The sequence below is a fragment of the Scyliorhinus torazame genome, chromosome 2, assembly GCF_047496885.1.
Source record: "Scyliorhinus torazame isolate Kashiwa2021f chromosome 2, sScyTor2.1, whole genome shotgun sequence".
In the NCBI taxonomy this organism is placed as follows: domain Eukaryota; kingdom Metazoa; phylum Chordata; class Chondrichthyes; order Carcharhiniformes; family Scyliorhinidae; genus Scyliorhinus; species Scyliorhinus torazame.
Window position 1 is genome coordinate 362,565,494 of NC_092708.1, and position 21,908 is coordinate 362,587,401.

A 21,908-nucleotide genomic window follows, 5' to 3' on the forward strand; every position below is an offset into this window, starting at 1 on the left:
TTAGTTTAGGTCCAGCTCCTCCTGCCTGATGAACGACCACGCCTTGTCTGGGGTATCAAAATAGTGGTGCCTGTCTTGGTATGTTACCCACAGTCTCGCTGGGTGCAGGAGCCCAAACTTCACCCCTTTACCGTGGAGGACCGCCTTCGCCCGGTTAAAACCTGCACGCCTCCTCGTCAGCTCAGCTCCCAGGTCTTGGTAAATTTGGATCTCGCCATTCTCCCACTTACTGCTCCGCTCTTTCTTCGCCCACCGCAGGACTCGCTCCCGGTCTGCCAAGCACTGAAACCATATCACCATCGCCCTCGGTGGCTCATTTACCCTTGGTTTTCTGGCGAGAACCCTGTGCGCTCCATCCAGGTGGGGGGGGGGGGGCTCTCCCACGTCTGTTCCCATGCCGGTCCCTCCTGTTAACTGCTGCCGCCGCTCCTTTTAGCGGCCCGAAACACCGATCCCGGCGGGAGCTGCCGTTCGCGTGACCTAGCAGGTCATGGCCACTACCGGAAGTCGCGGTGTTTTTTTATATTTGTTCATGGGATGTGGGCGTCACTGGCAGGGTAAGCATTTATTGCCCATCAACTGAGTTGAGTTAAAAGTCATCCACATGGCTGTGGATCTTGAATTACACGTAGGCCAGATCAGGTAAGGATGGCAGATTTCCTTCTCGAAAGGAATTAGTAAACCAGATGGGTTTTTAAGTGAGTCGACAATGGCTTCATAAATTCGACTTTTAATTCAAGATTTTTATCGAATTTAAATTTCACCATCTGCAAAGTGGGATTCAAACCCTGGTCCCCACACATTGCCTTGGGTCTCTGGATTACTAGTCAAATGACAACACCACTACACTACCTCTTCCCTGCAGTTTTCAACTGGAGGGCATTTATTTTCTCCTTGGCATTTCCAACCATAGCCAGCCTGATTGACTGATAGGCTGGAGACCTCGGGCAAGAAATCGGACTGCCAAGTCTGCAGCCAAGCTGGGCTGAGAGTAGATGAGGCTAGTTGGGAGCACTGGCATAGGGGGAAATGGTATTTGTTTGGTATAAGATTTGATAACGGCTAGGGCGGGGGAGTAAACGGATTGTGGGGGTGTGTATACTGGATAGCTATTGCGCCAGTAGGAAATGTTCCATTCATCCTACAGAATTATTATAGAATCCCTACAGTGAAGAAGGTGGACATTCGGCCCATCAAATCTGCACTGACCCTTTAAAAGCCAACCTTACCGAGGCCCAATTCCCTGTCCTATTCCTGCAACCCCACCTAAAGGGCAATTTAGCATGGCCATTCCACCTAATCTGCATATCCATTGGACTATGGGAGGAAACTGGAGCACCTGGAGAAAACCCAAGCAGTCACGGGGAGAATGTACAAACTCCACACAGTCACCCAAGGTCAGATTTAAATCTGGGTCCCTGGTGCTGTAAGGCAGTAATGCTACCCACTGTGCCACCGTGCTGTCCCTGATGCACAAGTGACACGATAAAGGCACTTAACTCATGGATTCAGCCCTCCTCACCTCCTTTCAACTGCTTGGGTTCTCGGGGAAACCTGGCCAACTATGATTAAAAGCAGAGGCATGTAACTACTCTAATATATTTCAGTGACCAACCCACCCCCGCCAGCCAATTGGTTGCTCCTCCTGCCTCCATTAAAACTGAACGTTGGCTGGTAACATGTTGGTTGGGTTCCTGATTCAAATATTTAAAGTTTTAACCTATGTTCCAAACCATACATTTTTGGGTGCTTCAGCTTTTAGCTTTATACATTGCTAATTGATTTTCTCATAGTGTTTGGTGTGTAATTTCATCCTGGCGTTTTTGTGGAAAATATTTTTTTAATTCCCCAAATCTTCATCAAAGAAGTTGAAGTCGGCTACAAATTTTTGAACTGACCATCTCATTTGCTTTTTTTTAATAAATATTTTTATTCTCCTTTTTCACATTTTCTCCCACATTTACACCCATCAACAATAAACAGTAATCAGCAAGATATGTCAATCCCCATAATAACAACGATCCCATCCGCCCACCAACCCCCAAACATCAGCCCGCATGTTTACATAAACAAATGACAAAAAGGAATCGGGGATTACCGTAGTCACCCTTAATCTACACAGCCCCCCCCAACTAATGTTCAATGTTATCCAGTTCTTGTGTTCTCAGTGCATAATAAATAGTGCCCATGACTTGTAGAACCCCTCCAAACTTCCCCTCAGTTCGAACTTAACCTTCTCAAGGGTCAAGTATTCCAACAGGTCCCCCCACTACGCCAGGGCACTGGGTGGAGAGGCTGCTCTCCATCCCAGCAGGATCCGCCTTCGGGCGATCAACAAGGCGAAGGCTATGATATCTCGGCTCATCCTCGCCCTCATGAGGTGCACTCTATATACCACCTTCAGCTGTATCAGCCCCAACCTCGCACATGAGGTGGAGGCATTCACTCTCCGGAGCACCTCACAACAGACCCCCTCCTCTATAACCTCTCCCTGCTCTTCCTCCCACTTTGCTTTGACCCCTTCCAGTGGTGCCTTATCCTCTTCCAGAATAGCTCCGTACACCGCTGACACTGCCCCCTTCTCCAGTCCCCTTGTCGTCAACACCTCCTCCAGCAATGTCGAGGCCGTTTCCTCTGGGAAGCCCTGTATCTCCTTCCTGGCAAAATCCAGAACAAGCATGTACCTAAACACTTCTCCCTGCTCTAGCCCATACTTCGCTTCCAGCTCCCTCAATCCTGCAAACCGACCCCGAAGAAACAAATCTTTTAGCGTCTTAATCCCCTTCTCTTCCCATTTCCGAAAACTTCCATCCCACCTCCCTGGCTCAAATCTGTGGTTCCCCCGAATCGGCATTTCCCTTGACCCGAAACCCAACCCGAAGTGTTGGCGAAACTGCCTCCAGATTTTCAATGAAGCTATTATTACCGGACCCCCTGAATATTTCCCCGGAGCTATCTGGAGCGGCGCTGTTGCAAATGCCTTCAGCCCCAACCCCCTGCACAAACTCTCCTCCATTCTGACCCACTGAGAATCAACCCCTCTGACCCAGCTCCGCACTTTCTCCACGTTCGCCGCCCAGTAGTAGTACAACAGGTTCGGGAGACCCAAACCCCATGCCTGCCTTCCCCTCTGTAGCAGCACCTTTCTCACTCTGGCCACCTTCCCTCCCCATATGAATGAGGTAATCGTTCCCTCAATCTCCCTAAAAAAAGACTTTGGCAGGAAAATCGGTAGGCATTGAAAAATAAACCGGAATCGCGGCAACACATTCATTTTAACCGCCTGTACCCGACCCGCCAGTGACAGAGGAAGGCCGTCCCACCTTGCCAGATCGGATTTCACTCTCCCCACCAAACTAGTGATGTTGTACCTGCGAAGCCTCCCCCACCCCCGGGCAACCTGCACCCCCAGATACCTAAAATGAGTCCCTGCTCTACGGAATGGCAGCCCTCCCACCCCTGGCCGAGACACCACAAAGTGCTCACTCTTGTCCAGGTTCAACTTGTACCCCGAGAAAGACCCAAATACCCGCAGTAGCTCCAATATTCCTCCTATCGACGCACTCGGCTCCGACACACACAGCTGCAAGTCGTCGGCATATAAGGACACCCTATGCTCTATCCCCCCCGCACTATTCCTTTCCATGCTCCCGAACTTCTCAATGCGATGGCCAACGGCTCAATCGCAAGTGCAAACAGCAGGGGGGACATAGGACATCCCTGTCTCGTTGCACGGTGGAGAGAAAAGTATCTCGAACTGATATTATTTGTGCGGACACTAGCCTTCGGTTCCTTATATAATAGCTTTACCCAGTTCACAAACCTTGGTCCAATCCCAAACTGCTCCAGCACTGCCATCAGGTACCCCCATTCTACCCGATCAAACGCCTTTTCGGCGTCCAATGCCACAACTACCTCTGTTTCCTTTCTTTCCGCCGGTGCCATAACAACGTTCAAAACCCTCCAACAGCTGCCTCCCTTTCACGAACCCCGTCTGATCCTCCCTTATCACCTACAGAAGGCACTCCTCCAGCCTAGCCACCAGTACCTTCGCCAACAATTTTACGTCCACATTCAGAAGTGATATGGGCCGATGCGACCCATACTCCGTCGGATCCTTCTCTTTTTTTTAAATAAAATATTTTATTGAAAATTTTTGCCAACCATCACAGTACATTGTGTATCCTTTACACAGTAATATAACAATATAAATAACAATGGCCAGTTTTATAAACAAGAAATAAATAATATATAAACAAAAACAAAACTAAATGGCAACTGCCTTGTCCCAGATAAATATTCTCCAAAAATATGTTTTACCAGTCCAATATACAATTATCTATAACACCAACCTATACATATTATACTTATATATTAACATCCCTGAGAATCCCTCTGGTTCTCTCTTCCCCCCCCCCCCCCGGGCTGCTGCTGCTGTCTTCTTCTTTTCCATTCCCTCTATCTTTCTGTGAGGTATTCGACGAACGGTTGCCACCGCCTGGTGAACCCTTGAGCCGATCCCCTTAGGACGAACTTAATCCGTTCCAGCTTAATAAACCCTGCCATGTCATTTATCCAGGTCTCCACACCCGGGGGCTTGGCTTCCTTCCACATCAACAGTACCCTGCGCCGGGCTACTAGGGACGCAAAGGCCAAAACATCGGCCTCTCTCGCCTCCTGCACTCCCGGCTCTTCTGCAACCCCAAATATAGCCAACCCCCAGCTTGGTTCGACCTGGACCCCCACTACCTTCGAAAGCACCTTTGTCACCCCCACCCAAAACCCCTGTAGTGCCGGACATGACCAGAACATGTGGGTGTGATTCGCTGGGCTTTTCGAGCATCTCGCACACCTATCCTCTACTCCAAAAAATTTGCTAAGCCGTGTTCCAGTCATATGCGCCCTGTGTAACACCTTAAATTGTATCAGGCTTAGCCTGGCACATGAGGACGATGAGTTTACCCTACTTAGGGCATCAGCCCACAGCCCCTCCTCAATCTCCTCCCCCAGCTCTTCTTCCCATTTCCCTTTCAGCTCGTCTACCATAATCTCCCCCTCGTCTCTCATCTCCCTATATATGTCTGACACCTTACCGTCCCCCACCCATGTCTTTGAGACCACTCTGTCCTGCACCTCCTGCGTCGGGAGCTGCGGGAATTCCCTCACCTGTTGCCTCGTAAAAGCCCTCAGTTGCATATACCGGAATGATCCTTCTCTTTTTTTAGTAACAGGGAAATCGATGCCTGCCCCAAGGTTTGCGACAACACCCTCTTCCCTATCGCCTCCTCAAACATCCCCACCATCAGTGGTGCCAACCTATCCTTAAATTTTTTATAATATTCCACCGGAAACCCATCTGGCCCTGCCACCTTCCCCGACTGCATCCTCCCAATCGCATCCTTTATCTCCTGCTCCACTATTGCTCCTTCTATTGTAACCTTGTCCCCCTCCCCTAGCCTCGGGTACTCAACCCATCTAGAAATTCCTGCATCTAACAGTCTCCCCCGAGTGGCTCTGACTTGTACAACCTCTCATAAAACTCCTCAAAAACCTTGTTAATCAGCACTGGGGCCACCACCAACTTCCCTGCCCTATCCTTCACCTGAAGAATTTCCCTGCCTCCCTCCAGAGCTGACCTGTTCATAAACTGCACCCCTTGCTCGTCTCAGTTGGCGCACCGCCTTCCTGGTGGACAGTCGGTCGAAGCTCGCCTGTAGTTCCTTCCTCTTTTCCAGCTTTGCCGGGTCCCCATCCTCTGCATACCTCCTTATCTACCTCCAACATCTATTACCCTCTGCCGCTCCAACCTCTCCTCTTTATCCACCCTGGCCTTAAACAAAATTACCTCACCTCTCACCACAGCCTTTAGAGCCTCCCAGATGACTGCCTTCGACACCTCACCCGTACAATTGAAACCTACATATTCCTTTAATTACCATTTCAATTTTCTCACAGAACACTTGGTTCCCCAAAAGCCCCACATCCAGTTTCCACCCCGGTCTCTGCGCTGCCCCCTTCTCCAGCACCATAACCACCCAATGTGGAGCGTGACCTGACACTGCAATTGCAGAGTATTCCGACCCCTTGACTCTAGCCAGCAAAGCCTTCCCCACCACAAAAAAGTTGATCTGCGAGTATACCTTATGGACCGCTGAGAAAAACGAATACTCCCGTTCCCTTGGGTGCAGGAACCTCCAAGGGTCCACCCCTCCCTTTTCCACCATTAGCCCAGCCAGCGCCTTCACCCCCCCCCCTGATGGGACCAGCGAGCGCGGCCGTGATCTGTCCAACCTTGGCTCCTGCACCAAGTTCCAGTACCCCCACCACAGTCAGCTCATGCGTGTCGAAGTCGGGAATAGCCCCAAACACCTTCCTCGCGAATCCCACATCGTCCCAATTGGGACCGTATACACTTAACAGCGCCACTAATCTCCCCTCCAGTGCCGCTGTCACAATGACATATCTACCCCCCTGATCTGCCACCACCTTCTCCACCTGGAAGCGTACCCTTTTGCTGACCAGCACCGCTGCCCCTCGAGCCCTTCCATCAAATCCGGAGTGAAACACTTGGCTAACCCAGCCCTTTTTAAGTCTCACCTGGTCCTTCACCCTCAAGTGAGTCTCCTGCAGCATTGCTACATCGGCTTTCAAACTTTTAAGATGTGCAAGCAACCTTGACCTCTTGACCGGACCACCTAGCCCTCTCACGTTCCACGTGATTATCCTTACTGGGGGTCTCTCATCCCCCCCCCCCCCCCACCTTTCTTATCCACCATCACCATACCACCGGGCCCTGCCCCATAAGCCTGACCCGCCCCTGTCCATTGTTAACATCGAACCCCTTCTCTCTCCCCCCCCCCCCCCCTCCCAAGAACCCCCCTACAAAAACATCCCCCAACATCCAACCCTCCACCCCCTCTTGCTCGCCTCGTAGGCCCATTGAAGCCAGCTATCCAGGCTCCAACGTCCGCAGTCCTCTCACCTCACCCCCGTTCACTAACTGACTTTAGTTAGCTAGCGGGTGGCTCCCCCCGCCAAGATCTCTCGCCCCCTTCCACCCAGTCCCAGAGAAGGAAACACCAAATCAAACCCAACAATCCAACCCCTACAATTCACTAACATAGCATTTAACCGTTGCAACACAGAACGCCATTAACTTGAACTCTGTAGCAATGCAAAGAGAAGTAAATTTCAATACAAATCAGTAAAAAGAAAGTTGTAACATTTGTACATTTTCCAGCCGCTCAAACACAGTCCACAGTCTCTCTTCCAGTTCCGCTCTTCACGTCTGTCCCAAGCCTTCTGCCCTCACGAACGCCTCTGCCGCCTCCGCTGTCTCAAAATAAAAGTCTTTGGTGTTATTTGTTACTCTCAACTTCGCCGGGTAAACCATACCAAAGCGCACCCCCTTCTTGTACAAAGCCACCTTAACTCGCCCAAACGCCGCTCGTCTTTTTGCCAACTCCACCGTCAGGTCCTGGTAGATCCGAACCGCAGTACCATCCCACAGCACCTTACGCTCCTGCTTCGCCCAGCTTAATACTTTCTCCTTCAATGCAAACTTATGGAAGCAGATAATTACTGCCCTTGGCGGCTCGTTCACTTTGGGCTTCGGCCTTAATGACCGATGAGCTCGGTCTAGCTTGTACAGGGTGGGGCTCTCACCCTCCCCCATCGGCTCCGCCAACTTCTTAGCGAAGTATTGTGTTGGCCTTGGGCCCGCTGTCCCTTCGGGCAAGCCCACAATTCTCATTGTGCCGCCTTGAGCGGTTTTCCAAGTCTTCCAGCTTTGCTCGGAGTCCTCTGTTAACCTCCACCACCCTCCGCAGCTCGTCCCCCAATGAGGTGACCTGGTTGCTGTGTCGTGTCACGGCCTCCTCCACCTTCTTCATCTTCTCGCCCTGCTCTCTCACCTCAGCCGATGCCTTTGCCACCTCCACCCTCATCAGGACGATTGCCTCCTCCACCCATGACCTCAACATGACCGCCATCTCTTTCCTCAAGGCCTCCATGTGCCTCACCAAATGTTTTTCCAGCTCCACTGCCATCACCTCGGTCATCTTCTCCACCGTAAGTAGTGCGGCCCCGCCTTGCAGTTTGGCTTCCGCCATCCTGTCAGCACTTTTGCTTTTGCTCGTCTTCTCCTTCGGCGTCGAACCCGCGTTTCCTCCTTTCTTCGACGCTGCTCTTCGCATCCTTTAGCGGCTTATTGTTTTTTATCTTTCTTTTCTCCTCTCTCCCCCTTCACCCTCCTGTCCTTCATCAATCTGACATTCTTCTTTTTTTGAAAAAAAAAAAGGGGGGGGGAAGAGAGAAAAAAAAAACTTTCACCAAACTTCCTTAAATCTTCTTTCTTTCTCCTCTGCATTCACCTAGGACCAGGCTTCAACCTTCTTTCTTCTTCCTAGGTGGGAGCCATCTGACGTGGAGCACCCTCCCTACATGGTGCCCTGGCCTCGGGCCTGCCGCCTCGGCCTCCTCGTAGCTCCGCCCCTGCTACTCTGACCTGCCGGGCCGGGCCCGGCGCCTCAGCCCCCCACCGCCCAACACCCGCGCGGGGTTCTTCGCCGGTTTTTAAACTGGCCCCACTGGCTGCTCGTGGCGGCCCCAAAGGCTGGCGATTAGTCGGGGGGTGCGTGAGGACTCTGGGATTTCCCCGAAATCGCCGCGAATCGCGGCTACCGGCGAGAGCTCTTGTTGCTGTGGCCGCCCTACTCGCCCATGCCACCGGAAGTCCTCTCATTTGCTTTTTTAGGTGAAGTTTGTTGTACAAGAAAAAATATTTTAAATGAACTCCTGTAGTGAAGATCTTAATTTTATTAATTGTTTACTGCTATTGATGAGTAAATTGTGAGATGGGTAGTTTATTTTTTGGTATTTGGGTTTTGTTTTATTTGCCCAGGCTTAAGTATAATATGTTCAAATTCTTTTCAGAGATGACAATACTTCAAAGTTATTTGGAGAGCTGTGTGTCTGTGCATGTGGTGGCGTGGGCAGGAACACATGGTCTGAAGATTTTTAGGTTGCAGCTTTTTGTCCAATCATTGGATGACATTGTTGTTCTATGTAATGATGAACAGTTTTTCTTGGCTGTTTCCCTTGCAAAATAGTACTTGTAAATCTTTTAGATTGTTCATGAAAGACAATGTGCTGTAAACTGTCGAGTTCTCAATGACGGTACAGCTGTTAAAATGATAGGTTTTCCAAAATAAATGTTTGGTTTATTATTTTCTACAATGTTTGACCATGAGGCTTTTGACTCAAAGTGTGGCCTTGCATTTCTGCTGAGCAATCACTTCAATCCAGCCGGTAAGAGTTTTTAAAGGGTTTCTGTGAATATTCAAGATTATTGTAGTAACTTCTCTTTAAAAACCCACAGCTGATCTTCCATCTGATCCAACAATCACCCAATCTTGTTACCTTCAGTCCTTGACTGTGCTGTTGTCACTCTGGTCCACGTCCACCTCTCTTTAAATCCCTCGGTCTCTTCCATAGCATGGAGGTTATCCTGGTCAAAGTCATCAGTGACATCCTTTGTGGTTATGACCATAGTACACCATTCCTTCTAACATTTTTTTACATCTTCGTAGTATTCAACAGATGACCACTCCATTCTCCTCCATTATCTCTTATCTGTGACCCTGCCCTAGTTCCTACCAGTTTATTTAGTTTATGCCAACTAGCCTCTTGCAGTGCCTTCTCATGCCTCTTCGCTGATATGTCCCAAAGCTACATCACTGATCTCCTTTTCCTCATCTACATGTTGCCCCTATGTGAACTCATTTGAATGCATGGGGTCACCTTCCAAATATTTGCTGATTGCACTGCGATTAACTCTTTGCAACCACCTTGGACTCTTCACCATCCATCTGCAGTGTTATTGTACAGCAGGGATTAAGGACGGAGTTATCCCATCTGGGACTAAATCCCATAGCAGGGGCAGGAACGGGGAATGTTTGCCACTGTGGAGGCCGGTGAGAAACCATGCCATAGCTTCCAACCCCGACCTCATTAATGTATGCACCAGGTGGCTTAGTGCCATATTCTGTGGCAGGGCAGGCCTGATGGTGTCGGTCCCATTTTCATATCTAGCTGCCATATTGAAAAGTCTTCTAACATAGTGATCCACCGTTGAAGAAAGAAGAATGGCCTCCTGAAAAAGAAGATAGATCTCCTTGATGATATTGGAGAAGCATCTATAAATGCTCCCCCCGCCCACTGCTGTTGAGTTCTGGGGTCCAGGGTTGCTGACGGCCCCATTGCGAACTCTGGAGGTAGCCCTAGGAGTTGTTCAGCTGGACCCCGACTTCTTGCGGCCTGTTGTTCTGGACTGGCGTGTTTTCCTGCTGGTGTCACAGAGAATCTGGCATCTGTGGGAGATTCTTGGAGGGCCTTCATTTGCATCCCATTAGCGGGCTGCAAATCCCACGTCAGCCTGCAGCAGGTTTCCCGATCTGCCATGGTGTGCACCAATGGAAGATCCTGCGGGAGATTTACACAGCCAGCTGCGGGAGATTTACACAGCTAGCACTGCCCCCCCCCCTCCCCCATTCCCATTGAACCCAATGGCAGGGCAATGGGGGATTTCCACCCTGTGTCTTGATTGAACAACAATTTCCTTCAACTGAACATTGGCAACGCTAAATCATTCTGTTCAATTTTCACCAAAAAATCTGCTCTTTGGCTGCGTGCTTAGTTTGAGTCTGATGGATTCTGCCATCAAGGAGCCTGAGTTGAACTTCAGATTTTACCTGCCAGCTTCTGCCTATTTACCTCCTGAAAACAGCCTTTTAAAAAAAAAAATGTCTCCAACTCCTGCTGAATCAATACACACACCCTTGTGTCCACAATAGATTATTTCAAAGCTCTCTTTATATGCTTCTCAAATTTTATTCATCATATATTGCTACACAGCCATCTCAGTCCCTGCAATGACCTCTCCTAGAGCAGTCCAAAATGCTGCCACTTCCTCTTTCAGTGGCTCTTTAAAACAATGGGTTTCCCGATGCGTACTGCAAGAGCGGAGTTTTCACTATGTTGCCCATGGCTTTATCGACCACCAAGCATAACTCTCCTACTGGCTCTGAACACTTGAACGATATATGTTCAGTAAACATTGAGTTTAAATATTCCTTGTTATAATCATTGATACTCCCTAGGGATTGGTGCAAATTGAAATACATTTCATTCGTTGAAGTAAAAGTGTTGTATGCTGGATTTTGTGGGGACCGGTTGGCTAGGTGTCTAGTATGTGGTTCAAAATAGCACTAACAACGCAAGTTTGATTCCCATTATGACTGAGGTAGATATGGAACTTGCCTCCGAGTGAAAGGCAATGTGTCAGGAAAAAGGAGTTTTAATATTTGTTTTTGGAATATAAGTTCATGAGATATAGCAAAATTAGGCCATTCGGCCCTTCGAGTCAGCTCTGCCATTCTATCATGGCTGATATGTTCCTCATCTGTTACCTACAATGCTGCAGACCAAGACCTGGATTGCAAAATCAGCCAGAGCATCTCCTCCCTGGAACACATGACCTAGGAGCAGAAGTAGGCAATTTAGCCTCCCAAGCCTAAACACCTTCAATGTGATCATGGCTGGTCCCATCCTGGCCTCAACTCCACTGTCCTGCCCATTCTCCATAACCCTTCAACCCATTACCAATTAAACATCTGTCTAACTCCCCCTTAAATTTACTCACTGTCCCAGCATCCACCGTACTCTGGGGTAGCGAATTCCACAGATTCACAACCCTTTGGGAGAAATAGTTTCTCCTCATCTGTTTTAAATTTGGTATCTCTTATTCGAAGATTATGACCTCTCATTTTAGAGTGCCCCACAAGAGGAAGCATCTGCTCCATGTCTACTTTATCCATACCTTTTAGCATCTTGTGTACCTCTATTTGATCTGCCCTCATTCTTCTAAACTCTAGAGAGTACAGGCCTAAACTGTTCAATCGCTCCACTTACGGCAAACTCCTCGGGCGCAATTCTCCCATCGGGAGTCTTAAGTGCCGACGCCGGAGTGAAAACTGGAGTGTTTCACTCCGGCGTCGGAGCCCGCTCCCAGCCCTCTATTCTCCCCCGGTGGGAGCTAGGAGAGGCATCGTGTCATTTACACACGCCGGGCCTTGACGCCGCGTAGATGACACGGCCGGCGCCGCGTAAATGACGTCACCCGCGTATGCGCGAGTTGGCCGGTGCCAACCCGCGCATGCGCAGTTGCCGTCCTCCCCGAGGCAGCCCCGCAAAAAGATGTCGGATGGATCTTGCGGGGCAGTGGAGGAAAGGAGGCCCTCCTTCAGAGAGGCCGGCCCGCGATCGGTGGACACCAACCGCGGGCCAGACCCCATTTGAGGCCCCCCCCCTTGTGCAAGAGCCCCCCCCAGCGTGCCCAATATGTTCCCGCCGGCAGCGACCAGGTGTGGACGTCGCCGGCGGGAACTCATCGTGTTGGGCAGGCCGCTTGGCCCATCCGGGCCGGAGAATTGCCGCTCGCCCGTTGCAAACGGCGAGTGGCGATTCTCCGAGCGGCCGGCCGTGATTCTCGCCGCGCCGGTTTGGGGGGGTTGGGAGAATCGCGTGCGGGTGTCGGGGTGGCGTGGCGGGATGCGCACGGCGCCCCGGCGATTCTCCCACCCGGCGTGGGGGAGGGGGGGGAGAGAATTCCGCCCCATATCTCTGAAATCAATCCAGTGAACCTCCTCTGAACTGGGTCCAATGTCACTACATCTTTCCTCAAATAAGGGGACCAAATGCTCCCGGTGTGGTCTTACCAATGCCTTGTATAGTTGCAACTGCACTTCCTTACCTTTATACTCAATTCTTTTTGCTATAAATGCCAATATTCCATTTGCTTTCCTTATTATCTGCTGCACCTGCACGCTTGTTTTCTGTGACTCCTGCACGAGGACACCCAGACCCCTCTGCATCGGAGCACCCCAAAGTCTCTCTCCATTTAGATAATAAGTTGCCTTTCCATTTTTTCGACCAAAATGCGTGACCTCCCATTTATCCATGTTAAACTCCACCTACCACCCTTTGGCCCACTCTCCTAACCTATCTATATCCATTTGTAATATCACTGCCTTATTGTATATACTGGAAAAACAAGCTGACAGGGCTGTTTAATGGGATTAGAGACAGAAAGCCTGCAAAGGATAAATCTCAGCAAGAAAGGTATGAAGTTTAAGTGGTTTGATATATTGATGAACTGAGGATGCAGGAAAACGTGAGTAAGGAAAAGAGTGGTTAGAAGTCGGCTGTTATATTTCAAAAGGGAACATACAATTGGAAGACTATAAATAAGATGAGGAAATATATAAGTTTACTTTTTAAAATATAGCAGCCATAAAGTAATAAAAAGGGGGTTAATCAATTCTGGAAAAAAGGAAACTTCTAAAGGATTATAGGAGACGATAGAGGGCAAGATCAAAGGAGAAAACTGATTTAAGAAAACATTGGAGACTGTGTATGTGGTGGTGACTGGTAAGATCTCAAATAAGACTGTGTTGACAAGAGCAGAGCTAAAGAGCTAGTTTGTTGTCACCCTTAGAGAATACCCCAAGAGTCACAGGGCATTGTGTGGTAAAGTTACTGGAATTTTATAGATTAGAAAATCAATAAGGGCTGTTGCCATTTAAAAGGAGGTTCAGATCTGAGCTATTTAATCCAAGATCTGTTCGGAAAGATTTAAAAAATACTGTTGACTATCATGTTGTTCTTTGTGTTTATGTATAATTTTTAAAATTTCTTTATTTTAATATATGTTTCACTTTTTAATATAAAATCATCTTAACTGAGAAGTTACTTCCTGAGTTTGGAAAATCTCCTCATAATACATAAATTGCAAAACCTTTCTGGCAGCTGTTTTAGGTTTACCTTTGGGATTGGATAGCTCAGCATATGCCATCCACCATGCCACAACAGATGGCAAACCACCACTGACAACTGCCAAGAAGACGGCTTGGTATGAACCATCAGCAGATAAGGAGCCAAGGAGTTCCCTTCAGACAGACCACATTTATATTTAGATTTATTATCACCTGTACCAAGGTACAGTGAAAAGTATTGTTCTGCGTACCATCCAGACAGATCGCTTCATACATGAAAGCATTGAACAAACAATAAATACATGAGGATACATAAGCATAGACAGTGGGTGAAGTATACAGTATATGGTGCTACAACTGTAGCGTAGAAAGATCAGTTCGGGCCATAAGAGGGCCATTCAGGAGTCTGGTAACAGCGGGGAAGAAGCTGTTTCTGAACCTATTGGTGTCTGTTGATGACTATGAATTTGCTAAAACTACACTGAGATTAATCTGACAGCAGGGGTTGGAATATGGATTTTGAAAGAACTTTGTTTATTCACTTATTTTGCCCAGTATCTATAAAATGCATAATATTAAAGCATTATTAGTTTGAGCAGACATGAAATTAAGCCCAATTATCTTGATTTGAGATTGTCACCACTGCAACTTTTAATTTCTAAATAGTTTTTATGCTAAACCATCATTATAATTGCATTGTGTAGCGGGCTCCCTCTTTTTAACTCCACTCGCTGGCTTATTCTGGGTTTGGTTCTCCGTTGCCCAAACCCCACCAATGCCCAAGTGATTCTCTCTCTCTCTCTCTCTCTCTCTCTCGCCGGTGGAACAACGGCCATCTTGCGCCTGCTTCACTAGAGTAGCCCCCCCCCCCCCAAAAGAGAGAGAAAAGGAAAACTGCTGCCTATCCACTACCTGGCAGCCTTTCCTGAGTGGACGGGTTCGAATCGCCCAGAGTGCCTTCGGTTCTCGACTCCGGAATTATGGTAAGGGATATTTAAATTGTGACCCGACCAGGGATAACTGATGGGAAAATGAAAGAGCAAGATGGACTCCAATCGAGTTCAAATCATATATCTTTTATAGCCACCAAGATTAAACCTCATCAACACCAGAAAACAACATGTAGGTATCTTGTACTCTATAAACTATGACTATGGGAATAAGAACTAAACGGACACAACGTAAAAGAGAGCGAAAAGGCTGCCAAGCCACACTTTTTAAAGTTCAGATTTCAAAAAGTCCCGTGAGCTCCGCCCCCATCGGCAATTGCAAGAACAATGGTCCTGGATTGTTATCAGCCTCAGTGATAGCACAGTCTATAGACTGCCCTGCCCAGTATGAATGGGCCCCATCGATGTTCTTAATCACTTTATCGGGGCTTACAGATTGCTTTCCCATCATGGAGATGGGTTTCTCCTTACTGCTGGATAGCCCCATTATCGTGTCTATTGTATCTTATCCAGGTCCATTGTGGTTGGTATCGATCTTCCAATCTCGATGCGGGTCTGGTCTGGTGATGTCATCTGCTCCCTTTGTGTTTCAGTTAATCTAATCAGCAGCCCGTCTGGGCTCTGACCGTTTGTGAATTCGACTGGGGGCTGAGCCTGCTGGGAGAAAGAGCCAGTTTCTGCAGCCAAATGTGGCCACTTTTACCATTTAAAATGGCCAATGTGTGTTTTACAGCCCTTATAGGTGTTGGTGTTGCCCGAAAAACTTACAATTGGTGCATATACCCTTCATTCGATTTAGGGTCCCTGGAGCTATACTGCAAAGGAAAACTTGAACCATGTGGTAGCTAGCCATAGCAACAGAACAGACAAAAAAATTTGAATACATTAGTTCATTTAAGGGCCGTCTGGAATTACCAACATTATCATAAGCATACAGAGTCTTTCTTTTACTTCTCTTCCCTTTATCCCACTAAGCGTACTGACAATGATATTTTCTTCATCTATTCCCTGTCCCTCTTTACTGGATTAAGGAATCGTTCTTTCCCTTTAAATTGATGTTGCCTATTTCTGTCTGTTAAATTATGTTTTTTTCCTCTTTCTTTTGGATTGCTGCCCTTCAAATTTGCCCAATGGCTTGATCTTCCACTATCTATCTATCTATCTATCTCCCATGTTTTCTCTCTCCTGTTTCAGCGACAACTCTTATCAACACTGCATCGTACGAAATTGGGGCGGCGGGAGTGTTACATCGTATCAAACTCCCCATTCCTTCAGTTCTTCACAGACCTACAGGGACTTCGGTAGAGAGAAAGTTGTGTTTCAAAAATCTGCTGGGGACATCAGGTAAAGTGCTTCAACCTTTAATTATGGATAAACCCTTGTTTCTTTTTCTTCCGTTCTACAAAGACCATTTCCCCTATCTCTCCATGTACCTGCTGTGTATGCTTCTGATAATGAGATTTATGGACAAATCTGGTACGCGAAGCACTAATAATGTTTTTCTGCTAATTGAAAATTTATATTTGAACTAAAATCATCAGAAAATTCAAACCACATTATTACTGATGAAACAACATTGAAAGCCCATACTGCTGCTGGGGAAACAAATTTCTGATGTATTTTTGTACTCTGCCAGTCCAGGAAATATTTGCACTGGAATTAGAGGAAATAACTGTTGACAAAGGTACTTGCAGCTTATTAGTAACTACCATTTGTTTGAAGAGTAATTTTTGTAGGAAATGGTTTCCTATTGGCAGATGTAAAGGCCCAATAACCAGTAGGATATGTTAACTTTCCTTTTCCAAGAGGCTTTGATTGTGCACCAGTGTTTTTTTTGTAGTTCGTTTTACTCCATGGAAAAGATCTGTGAATGTATGTTTCGAAACAAAACAAATTCATTTAGATGTTTTTATCTTTTTAAATCCTGTAGCAAAGGATGCATAAGCTTATGATTTGTATTCACAGCAAACGGACCAGTTTATGGCATTTTACAGTCTATTTCAGACTCATAATGTCAAATACTTGATCACGCTAGGATGTTCTTAATTCATTTTAAAGATAGTGGGGAACGGTATGTGTGGGATGGGGAAGAAGGGCAACTTCTTTTATCGGTGCACCTACTGGCAACTTATTAATTGGGAAAGACAGAAGAAAGAGAGAAAGCTCTCATTGGTGACGTATGAAGACCAGGGATAATAAAAGACTTGAGCAGTCAGTGAGCCATCTAGGTCTTGGGGGATAGGGTGGAGGGAACACCTGGCCAAGTGAGGGAAAATTTGCTAATTTCAAGTCTGCAACCAGTTGGGATCAGAAGGTGGACAAGAAAACAAAAGTAAGCTTGCAAGTCAGGGCAGTTTGTTTGAACTATTCTTTTCTCAAGGAAGAGACCATGGTTGGTTTAATCAAGGTGAAAGCAAATCCGTTACTCTGTAGATTCACTTATAAAATGGAGCAGTTTCACAGGCATTCTCTCACTAAACATTTGTGTGACTTTGGAAAGATTGGAAATGTGCAAGTATATGTGGGGTTGTGCTATTTTATAGTTAGATTTTGGACAGTCTGGGGACACTCCTAAATGTAGACAACTAGAATTTGGACTACTTCTGGGAGTACCATCATTGTATCTGAGAGGAACATCTGAAATTTGCAGCTGAAACACTATCTGTTCTGTGCTCTATATGAAAGTAGGTATGCCTTTCCCATATTATCTAAATGAGCCATTATATGCCATCAGTTAGTTGCCTCTAGTTTCTTTTGTGAAGCATTTTATAATCAGCAAATTTTTCCTCCATATCTCTCTAGACCTATCTGATTACAAAAATAATTGGCATAAGTCCTGAAATGCGTGTCTGATTCTTACTTTAAGCTCCATTCTTTGCCGCAATTACCCTTTTTATTTCTTTACTATGGAAATCATTGTTCACTTACAAAGGAAAATGAAGCAAAACTGTAGGAGCACTCGAGAAGAATGCGGATGAACTTCTATTGGGGATAAATATTCAAAAAGAAACCACTAAAAAGGTTAATGGCATCCCAGGCTATGGAGGAAGGCCGAAACAAGTTGGCTTCGGCCAGTTAGCCTCATTTTGAGGTAAACATCTATAGTCTATAGAACAACAGTGAAATGTAAGAAATACCTTGAGTTTCAGAGGAAGAAAGAAATGGCTACAGTCGTTTTGAGAGAGTTGGGGAGGCCGAAAACACTTAGGGAGACATTGCATTTATGAAGACTTGGTCATGTTTAATTAATTGTCTGAAGAAATTACAGTTTATCCAAATAAAGGTAACATTTTTACTGCATGAGGTTTGTCAGAGGTGCTTGGTAAGTTGCCAGATAAAAGACTTGTGAAAATTTTAAAGATGCTTAGAGAGGAAAGTAACTAATAGAAGGAAGTAAATTAATGTTTTTCAGATTAGCTACATGTGACTGGTATGTCTTTGCGATCTATGTTAGAACCACTGTTGTTTTCCATAAGATTATTGACAGAGGAGCTAGGTGATCCAAAAATGGCAATTGAGACTCTGATCTTTATACATAAAAGCATGTTGCATTTGAGCCAATACATTGGCTAGACAGTAGTTTGGAGCAAATTTCAAGAAGGTATCAGAATTGTGTAAGATTTTGAAGGGGAAATATAGGGGAAAAAATGTATCTACTGTTTTTTATTTGTTCATGGGACATTGCTGGTTGAGCTAGCATCTATCGCACATCCCTCAGGGCATTTAAGAGTCAACCACATTGCTGTGGGTCTGGAGTCACATGTAGGCCAGACCAGGTAAGGACGGCCAATTTCCTTCCCCAAAGGACATTAGTGAACCAGGGTTTTTACGACAATCGACAATGGTTTCAGGGTCAACTTTTAGACTTTTAATTCCAGGTTTTTAAAAAAATTGAATTCCGATTTTGAATTCAAATTTCACCATCTGCCATGGTAGGATTCAAATCCAGGTCCCCAGAACATGACTCTGGGTCTCTTGATTACTAGTCCAGCGATAACACGACTACGCCACTACCTCACTGTCGAACCAGGAACAAGTCCACATAAACTTATAAATTATCAAAGGTTACATAAGTCATCATAGAAGTCATAGAATTTACAGTGCAGGAGGAGGCCATTCGGGCCATTGAGTCTACACCGGCCCCTGAAAGAGCACCCTATCTAAGCCCACTACTCCACCCCATCCCCGCAACCCCACCTAACGTTTGGACACTAAGGGGCAATTTAGCGTGACCAATCAACCTAACCTGCACACCTTTGGACTGCGGGAGGAAACGGGAGCACTTGGAGGAAACCGCACAGACAGTGACCCAAGCCGGGAATCAAACCTGGGTCCCTGGCGCTGTGAAGCAACAGTGCTAACCACTGTTAATGTTAGATTAAATATTTTTCATGTTGTTTGAACATTAAGTTGAACAAATTGAATATCACTTAAACACAAGTGCCTATCGAAACATTTTAAGAGAATTAGATCAGCCTTTGAAAAGTAAGAACATAAAAGGAAAAGGGGGAAAGAGCGAGAATGATCACTCCATTTGAAGAAGTGGAGGTGGTGACACAGAGCTTGAAAATTTGATGTCCTTCATATCTGAATTGGTTGATTGCAAATAATTTATTTTGCTGTTAATTCAGTGCAGCTCAACTGCCTTTAAATCATGCCTCTTGGTAGCCATATCTTTTGTATTTCCATATTATTTCATGAGGATTTAAAAAATATATAAATTTGGAGTACCCAATTATTTTTTTCCAATTAAGGGGCAATTTAGCTTGGACAATTCACCTATACTGCACATTATGATTTCATGAGGATTCACAGGCCTGTAAACCTTTAGCCTCTGGGACTTGAAATATGTTTTATTCCAGCCCAAGGGTACTCAAGTTATTTGCTGTTGTGACTAAAATAAATAAAATAGGATTACTAGATTGAACCTGCAACCTTCTTGGCATATGTTACTCAATACCATGCCATGCAGTAGTTTTGTATGCTGAGTTAGCCATCATCCTTGGAATCTATCTACTCAGCCTCCTACATTTCTGATGTACTTTCTTTGCAAGTTTCTTTGTGACTCAGAAAAAACCTGATTTAATATAACGTACTACTAACTATTGTTTTGAGCACAATTCTTGCGATACACATATGTATGTATGCATATATAAAAAAGTTATACCATATATAAGATTTCACTACCATGGGGCAGGTAGGGAGAAAATAATATATTTTTTTCCGGGGTAGGACTGGTAAATTGCTTCAGTGTTAAAATATTTATATCAGCATATATCTAACATTGAACGTTAGTATAAAATGCATAATATTAAAACATCGTTAATTTGAGCAGACATGAAATTAAGCCCAATTTTCTTGATTGAGATTGTCACCACTGCAACTTTTAATTTCTAAATAGTTTTTATACTAAACTATCATTATAATTGCATTGGTGCAAATACCCTTCATTCGATTTAGGGTCCCTGGAGTTATACTGCAAAGGAAAACTTGAACCATGTGGTAGCTAGCCATAGCAACAGAACAGACAAAAAAGTTTGAATACATTAGTTCATTTAAGGGCTGTCTGGAATTACCAACATTATCATAAGCATACAGAGAAAGTAGTTCCACACGATGGCTCAAATGTTGCAGTTAGCAACGAACAAATAGCACATATTATTCATTGTGTTTATGCGTGCCCACAGATTTTCTGTGTTTTTGCATTGCTACTTGCAGTTATTATTAATCCAGAACAATATGGCGCCCTCTACCTGGGAGCTGGAACTTGTGGACAGGATAAACAATGGCATGTCAATTTAACTAATCAGATTGAAGAATCCTTACTGAGTCACACAGAGTCTAAACAAGGAAGTGTAGGTAAGAATATTTAATTCAGTGCCAAATCTTGAACCAAAAGCTAAATAAATAAAGGAAAAAGAAGGTGGGATTAAGAGAAAGACCAGAGACAGAAAGAAAAAGTAAAACAAAATGTATTTAATTAAAAAAAAACTTCAATAATAAGAATGAGTGGCACAGTGGTTCGCATTGCTGCCTCATAGCACCAGGAATCTGCTTCAATTCCAGCCTTTGGTGACTGTCTGTGTGGGATTTGCACGTTCTCTCCTCATCTGCGTGAGTTTCCTCCGGGTGCTCCGGTTTCCTCCCAAAGTCTAAAGATGTGCAGGTTAGGTGGATTGCTCATTTCGGAGGGTTGGTGCAAACTTGATGGGCTGAGTGGCCTCTTTCTGCACTGTAGGGATCCTATGGATTTTTATGGGATGAGATTCCACAATTTAAGAAGTAAATTTTCAGTGCCAGAGTTGTTTGCGGTTGTTGAGACTTAAAATATCATTAAAAATTAATTGCACTTGAATGAAAACGCCATAACCTTTTCTGTTGTGTTTAGTTGCTATCTACTGGGCAAGTACTGCAACTTCATGCCCTTCACATATTTGAATGCAAGTCTATAAGCAAGATACCAGTGCAGCTTCTGGAGAAGCAGAACGACTCCGACATCAACTTTCTCAGTTTTGCATTTCACTGTGCATGTGCAGTTGCTGGTAGCTGCATCTGTTTTGACGAGTGTTCACTGTTATTACAACAAAATCAGGGCCAACGTGATTTTTTTTTAACCAAGCATCTATTTTCATTTGCTGATACATGCAAATTTACTCATTCAAATAAAGCATTGTTTGTTGCATCCACCTAAAAAATTAAATGAAGTACTATATGTACTTCTTCTGTTAATAGTTGCCATATACTAAGTGTTCCATTCAGCTTGGTTAACTTTATAAATATTTGACTATGATGATTGATTTATCCAGCTACTGGAGGAAAGTAATCTTGTGGTCATTTGCCAACATCAATTTATATTTTTTTTACATGCTTGCATTTTGGAGTGGACTGTAAGAAGTCTTACAACACCAGGTTAAAGTCCAACAGGTTTGTTTCGATATCACTAGCTTTCGGAGCGCTGCTCCTTCCTCAGGTGAATGAAGAGGGCTGTTCCAGAAACACATATATAGACAAATTCAAAGATGCCAGACAATGCTTGGAATGCGAGCATTAGCAGGTGATTAAACCTTTACAGATCCAGAGATGGGGTAACCCCAGGTTAAAGAGGTGTGAATTGTGTCAAGCCAGG

At 45.5% G+C, this 21,908-nt stretch overlaps 1 protein-coding gene across 5 annotated transcripts in view; it reads left to right on the forward strand.

The window, feature by feature from the left end:
• Positions 1–21,908, forward strand: part of ppp4r4 (protein phosphatase 4, regulatory subunit 4) — a 248,522-nt gene that overhangs the window by 44,476 nt on the left and 182,138 nt on the right. For 3 of the 5 annotated variants that reach the window (XM_072492658.1, XM_072492647.1, XM_072492668.1), the window contains exon 3: positions 15,977–16,126. The exons of the other annotated variants lie outside the window; for them this stretch is intronic. In XM_072492658.1, coding sequence (XP_072348759.1) covers positions 15,977–16,126 — 150 coding nt within the window. The remainder of the gene's footprint in view (positions 1–15,976; positions 16,127–21,908) is intronic. 5 annotated transcript variants of the gene reach the window in all.